Source organism: Rhinopithecus bieti, unplaced genomic scaffold (genome assembly GCF_001698545.2).
Source record: "Rhinopithecus bieti isolate Rb0 unplaced genomic scaffold, ASM169854v2 scaffold_11842, whole genome shotgun sequence".
Lineage (NCBI taxonomy): Eukaryota > Metazoa > Chordata > Mammalia > Primates > Cercopithecidae > Rhinopithecus > Rhinopithecus bieti.
In genome coordinates, this window is record NW_016806902.1 from 208,822 (window position 1) to 216,114 (window position 7,293).

The window sequence follows — 7,293 nt, forward strand, 5'->3', positions numbered from 1 at the left end:
AAAAATCCTACCTCAAGAGCTAAGCGATGAGGATGCAAAATCATGAGAATGACAGAATGAACTCTGGGGACCTGGGAAGAAGGGTGGAAGGCGGGTGAGGGATAAAAGACTATACATGGGTACAGTGTACACTGCTTGGGTGACAGATGCACCAAAATCTCACAAATCACAATGAAAGAACTTATCTATGTAACTAAAACCCACCTGTTCCCCAAAAACTACTGAAATAAAATTTAGAAGAATACTACCACATAATAATGTTAACTAGAATTTTTTTCAATTAAAAAAATCAACAAACAAATCAGCTAACTATATCTGTAAAGAGCAACTGCGACATACCTCAGAGACAGTTTAAAGCTCAAACATAAATGCTACTACCCCTGTCCAAACGTTTGGCAATCAAGAAATCCAACGTGTTAAGTAAGTGAAATAAATGCCTTTGTCAATTTGCTATTTGTAACAAACTGACATCAAGGAAAAGACCTTCTGAAGAGCTTAACTTGAGGTCAGGACCAACATGATCCTCATCTGTATATCCAGTGAAATACAGTGGGACCTCAGGAAGTGCTGGGTGGGTATTAAGAGACCCACACTCCAGAATGCAGAAAAGGCCTCCTACCTACAGGGAATCCAAGAAGATATCCTTTTGGAAGGTTAACAACATATCCTATCTAGTTTCAAATAGGCATGGGTTCACCAGCAGCACTGATTAAAACTGAGCCTGCTGGAATGGCAAATTAGCCTGGTAAGTAAAATAGTAGCAATTTTATCCCTGCCACAGAAAAGTCAAAAACACCTTCCTGAGGTCAGTATCTCAAGACCAACTGGCAGACCACACACTGGCAAATGGAAGCATGAAAAAGGAGGAAAAGAGACACATCTAAACGCCCCTTTGGACTTAAAGCCAGGGAAACAGCAATGACACAAAGCACCTTGCTTTATAAAATTCCCAACCACTGAGCTCTCAAAGTGAGGTCTGTGGAGTGGGCCCCACCCACGGTCTGCTGTTGTTGGTGCATAGGAGATAAATAAGAAACTCAGAAGAAGCCCTGAGGAGGAGCAATTTGACAGAGAGTAATTTTTATATCTATTGAATCTAAAACATAGAAAAACCCGAGCTTGTATTTTGTATATCGCTGTTCTTTTCATTTCACTTTTCTAGTAATTGGTTTTACTATATTTTACAAGAAGTATTGATCCACAATGAATTGGGAATCTTAGAAAAGAAAGTCTTTTACCACAGAAAGGTTGAGAAGCATCACACAAGAGCAGCCACAATAAAATTCTGTTATGAATATGCATATTAGGCTTGCAAGGATATGGATTTACCTCCAGTCATCCCTTAAACGAGATGAACATTAAGACTTTTCAGAAGCAAGTAATTTTGTCCATGGGTAATATACTAAGCTCTGTATACTACAACTTTTTTTTTTTTGAGACGGACTGTCATTCTGTCACCCAGGCCGGAGTGCAATGGTGCGATCTCAGCTCACTGCAACCTCTGTCTCCAGGATTCAAGTGATTCTCCTGCCTCAGCCTCCCAAGTAGCTGGGATCACATGCACTCATCACCACACCCAGCTAAATTTTTGTATTTTTAGTAGAGAAGGGGTTTCGCCATGTTGGCCAGGCTGGTCTTGAACTCCCAACCTCAGGTTATCCACCTGTTTTGGCCTCCCAAAGTGCTGGGATTACAGGTGCGAGCTACCACGTCCAGCCTCTATATACTATTACTTTCTGATTCACATTGAAATTAATCTAGAGATACTTGAATTAAGGGCCAGTGAAATGCTATGTAATCAAAACTGTTTGCTGGAACTCAGATAATAATTAATGTTTCCCTTGGAAAGGGAGAACTTTGTGATCAAATAAGTTTGGGATATATACTTCCTATCCCATGGCCCCCTCCGGCAAAGTCACATCAGCACGTTAGGATTCTGGGAATCCTAAATTGTGTTTAATTACATGAATGTGACCTTCTTCATCTAAACTCGTATGAATGTCTTATTCAGAAAACACAATTTTTGAAATACTCATATAGTCAAAAGACTCTGGATTAGCAATCAAAAATCTGTCCAGTTATTTCTTTTCTTCCTTTATAAATGGCTCACACCACCCACCCTACCATCTTTCCTGAGCTGTAGCATCAAATAAGACAATTATGTAAAATCACTTCATACAGGTTGAGCATTGTGGCTCACTCCCATAATCCCAGTGCTTTGGGAGGACAAGGCAGAAGGATCGCTTTAGTCCAGGAGGTCAAGACCAGTCTAGGCAACAAAGCAAGATCCCCGCCTCTAAAAAACATTTAAAAATTAGCTGTGTGTGGTGGTGCATGCCTGTACTCCCAGCTATTTGGTAGGCTGAAGCAGGAGGATCTCTTGAGCCCAGGAGTACAAGGATATAGTGAGCTATGATCACTCCAGCTTGGGTGACAGACACAGACGCTGGCTCAACATGTTTGTCAACATGTTTGAAAACAAAAACATGTTTGTCTCAAAATCAAACAAACAAAACATCTAGCTGGGAGCGGTGGCTCATGCCTATAATCCCAGCACTTTGGGAGGCCGAAGCAACTGATCACTTGTGGTCAGGAGTTCCAAGACCATCCTGGCCAACACGGTGAAATCCCATCTCTATTAAAAATACAGAAATCAGCTGGGTGTGGTGGCACGCCTATACTCCCAGCTACTCAGGAAGCTGTGGCAGGAGAATCACTTGAACCTGGGAGGTGGAGGTTGCAGTGAGCGGAGATTATGTCACTGCACTCCAGCTGGGGAGACAGAGCAAGAGACTCTGTCTCAAAAACAAAAAAAACCAAAACCACAACACTTTGTACAGAAAGTAAGCTCCTTTAAGACAAGGAATTGGCCCCAGTCCTTCGTTCCCACAACTCCCTATAGCCCAGCACACATAAAGTGCCCACCTCCTAAGCTCTTCTCTATGAAATATTCCAGGTGTCTCCTCACCCTCCACACACCCAGGAAAACCAATTCTGTTAGTCATTTGTTGGGCCACTCCCTTGGAATTCCTAGTCTTTGGGGGCCTCCCCTGCCCTAGCAGGTATGGTGTGGCAGGCACCTTCCTTAGAAATGCACACAGGGCCCAGAGTGGAGCCAGGAAGAAGCCCTGCACTTGGCAAAAGCTCTAGCTCATGATCGGGCTCCCTTGGCCTCAACTTCAGAGCAGACATTTCTCTAAGAAGTGGTGGGCTGTAGGAGTGGGGTAGGTGGGACCCCACAGATGCCCATGGCCATGCCCATCTCCCATCTTAAACCATCTGCTACCTTCTCCCACATACCACATGGTACTCAGTAGTGAGCCATGGGCCTGTCAATATTGCATTTGTCTCAGTGGAAGAACAATCTAAACACAAATAACATCACAGCCTCAAAAGAGATGGCACTGTAACAAAGAAATCATGTCAGGGCTCAATAGCATCTCTTTCCTAATATAGTAATTCAGCTCCTATTCAACCACTAGCCCCCCATTCCAACAATCAATAATAATACATTTTCCCTCAAACAACTGTTATGGTCAACTTCTATGGCTCCTTTGTTTACTTCAAAGGCAGCACACAGAATTTGAGCAACTTCTGCAAGGTCCTGTGGTCAGTGAAATGTAGGACAAGAAACTGGTTTTTTGACACACTCTAACCACCAAACCATGAAGTCTCTGTGAAGGTCAAGATTATCATGAAACGTTATTTACACAGAACACAAGTTGAGTCCTTGCAGCTGTTACAAACACAAGCCACAACTTTAAAAGAATAAAGAATTAAAAGATAAGGAGCCCTTCATGTTACTTACTATTCACATAAACATTAAATGCTATGGAAGCATTGACGTCAGAATTGGACACTAGGAATGTGTATGTGCCTCCTTCAGTGCCTTTTAATCTGGTTAGATGAAGTTCACTTACGTATCTACAAAGAAAAGACAATTAATCAATCACCTGTGGATAGTCTGCCTTGGAAGGCATGTCTTTTTCAGTTTCTACCTGGAAATCTATGCCTGTTTGAGGAAAACTATAACTCATTTAATTCAGTAAATATTAGCAAAATCCACATTAACAAATACACACACACGCACACACATATTCTATCTGGGACAAACACCTGTTGTGAGAGAACACAAGAGTTGGGAAAGTTAAGCACAAAGGTAACCTGACAGAGGCTGCAGCCTCTCCACTGGCCCACCACCTCTCCCTTCCCCCACCACTCCGGGCTGTCCCCATACCACTTCCTCCCCTGCCCATGGTGCTGAAGGATTCTGCTCTCCACAGTGTCCTGAACTTGCCTGCTCTGCATGCACATGCTCACTGCCCTCACACAGACACTCTGGGCCCTCAGCGAGGTCCACGCTGCTCACCTTCCTTCTTGCAACACCCCCATCTCCTGGTTTTCCTCCACCCTGGAGATTCTCAGTGCTCCTGGTAGTATTTGCTGCTCAAGCTTCTGACTTCTTGCAAGGCCCCCATATAGGGCTGTGTACACTGAGCACCCTACCATCCTGTTGGGGTTACTGGCAGGGGCTCCGATGTACATGTGTCACCCTGGGCAGCCCATGACACACACGATCCACATGGGCCACACCAACTTGCCATAGGCAGTGTTTCGATTCTCACACTGTGCGAGCTCCCTGGGCAGCCCACTCTCTCACACTGAGCTGCTCGCTGCTGGCCCACAACCTTCACGTCTTTACCTCCAGTGCAGGGTTCTCTGTACCATGTCTCCTCTACAGAGCTACTTTCACGCCCCCAAACCCTTGACTGTAGCCTTCTCCCAAGGATTGCCCTTGCGCGGTCCTTGGAAGAAGCTGACTGTACAGCCAGGTCTACAGTCAGTAAGTGACTGACAGCCAGAGAGGTGCAAAAGCCCTGCTCAGCTCCTGGTTAAGACTGAGGTTTGGGGTCATCTGAGCCACATCCTTATTTGCCTCCCTTCCCCCTCACCCCTCCTCCCCTACTCCCTGGTCAGTCTCTCTCTCCCTGCATAAGTCACTTGCCTCAGGATCCCTGTCTCAGGCTCTGCTTCTAGGGCGTTTGACCTAATATACTTCCTACCTGAACAATCCCACTCAAGATCCCATTATCAATCTTAAATCCAACAAACCGCAAACCGAAGTCACTGTCTTTCCTCAGAAACTTGCCCCTCCGCCTCCTCCTCCTCTCCCTGAATGGTATGGTCTCTCACCACCCAACCTAAAGCCATCTTCAACTCCTCCCTGCCTCTCCTGCCCTCTCAATCACCCAGAGACCTCCCAAATCTATCCTCTTCCCTCCAACCTTTAGTCCTTGGCCCGGGACGCTATCATCTCTCACCCATACTTTTCCAACAGTCAACAGTCCTGACTGGAAAAAGAGAGCAAAACCCTATCCAGGTACTTAGCCCTTATTAGCCATTCCGTCTTGGTCAAATTACTTCACCCCTCTGTACCTCTGTCTCCTCTTCTATAAAAATGGTGGGAAATAAGAATGCCTACTCACAATGTCTGTGAGGCTTCAGGTCAGTGGGTGAATATATGTAAAGTACTTAGAACCATGCTTCAGAAAAAAGCACTTATGTCTTACCTGAAGTATTACTATTGCTACTATTTTTACTATAATGTTTTGAGGGTCAAATGAGAGGTCTAATGTAAAAGAACACGGGTTCATTGCCTGAAGTGAAGCTATTTGGCTCTTAGTTTTCTTAGAGCTTTAAGAAACAATTATAAGTATTAACTTCCCTTTTTCTCTGAAGAGACTTGCTGTATCCCGAGTACATGCCAGTTACTGCTTTGAGCTAAGCTCAGATCTCTAGAAAATTGTCCTCCATTTTACAAGTGAGAAAACTGAGGCACACAGGTGTGTGTGTGTGCACACATGTGCATGCTCTAAACACACAACAAAATGAAATACTAGGATGAGGACACAGGAGGCAGCCCCAGACTTTCTTCTTTACCAGGTATCTTCTTGTGGATTTATGGGTTACAGAAATAATCTGATAAGCCCAGTGGAAAAGGTGGTAATGTGTAATCCCCTAGGGCAAGGTCTGTTTCTTACCTGATATTACTTTCATTCTCAGACTTGGGATAATCTTCCCATTTATCAGTGAAGGTTCTGTTCATATAGATCCACTGCTGGTGTTCAGGTTTGGGGAATGCCTCATATTCAACAATCAAATCTACATTTTCTCCATCATTTACAAATACTGTAGTGTTTATCATGGGGAAGATATTAATGAATCCTTTATCTAATTAGAATGAAATAAGACAGAAAGAAACCATTACCTACAACTACTGGACAAAAAAACAGAACCTCATCTTGGAATTACGAAGATAATTGATTGATTTCCAGTATTAATTGGCAGTAAGAGCATTTTAACTAGCCGTTTCCCATTTTATTCTGCTCTTGTAGAATCTGTCACAAGTGAAAAAGGATACACATTTGAAATACTGATTCTTCCATCTCCCTCTCTTAAGCAATCCTCTTAAAGATTGTCACCATCTTAAAAGTCTTCTAAATCTACTAGTCTTGATGTTTATTAGGTTAAAAAATATTTGGAATAAATAGAGAGTTCATACACAGACCCAATATAATTGTATATGTGATAAGGTATCATAAATCAAGGGGAAAAAAGCGAGCCCTAATGTTTAATAAAAATGTTCAAAGAATGTTCTTTAGTATTGAAGAAAAATAACCTTAGGTCTTCTTACCATGTATCACAGATAAATCAAAGAGCATTTTAACAATAAAATGGTATTTTAACTAAATAACAGGATTGACTCCTATGAAACTTCTACAGAGGGGCAGTTTTCTAGGCATTTTAGAAGCAACAGAAGAAAACATCATAAAAGACAAATTTAAATCCATAAATATTTTAAATGTCTATATAGTAAAATAATGTAACAGGAAAAAGAGAAGAATAAAATGTAGAAAAAATGTTTAGCTAAACTAGTAATTAAAATAAGACATTACTTTTCACTTATCAAAAATAGCAAAACTAATTTTAACTAAACTCAACAATTTTGCCAGTGTGGTAAAAGTAGCATGCTGCATTACACACTGTAAATTGGCACAATTCTTTCAGGAAGCATTTAGCAATATAGATTTTTTAAAAGTATCTATTCCTTGATCAAATCTTGTAATTTCCGTATGAGAACTCTTCCTGAGATAGACAGCTACAGGCCAAAAAAAAAGTGCTATTTACACTATTAAACACTATTATAATTTTTAAAATGGCAAAACAGAGAACTAGTTAAATAAATAATGGAGTCCTTAGAAAAGGTTATATGATAATATTAAAAGATCTTGG

The 7,293-nt window shown here is 42.0% G+C and overlaps 1 protein-coding gene across 4 annotated transcripts in view; it reads right to left on the reverse strand.

Moving 5' to 3' along the window:
* The window catches only part of KIT (KIT proto-oncogene, receptor tyrosine kinase), an 83,071-nt gene that overhangs the window by 27,791 nt on the left and 47,987 nt on the right, over positions 1-7,293 (reverse strand). For all 4 annotated transcript variants that reach the window (XM_017878648.1, XM_017878646.1, XM_017878647.1 and 1 more), the window contains exons 6-7: positions 6,042-6,231; positions 3,809-3,924 (exon numbers count right to left, since the gene is read on the reverse strand). In XM_017878648.1, the coding sequence (XP_017734137.1) occupies positions 3,809-3,924; positions 6,042-6,231 (306 nt within the window). The remainder of the gene's footprint in view (positions 1-3,808; positions 3,925-6,041; positions 6,232-7,293) is intronic.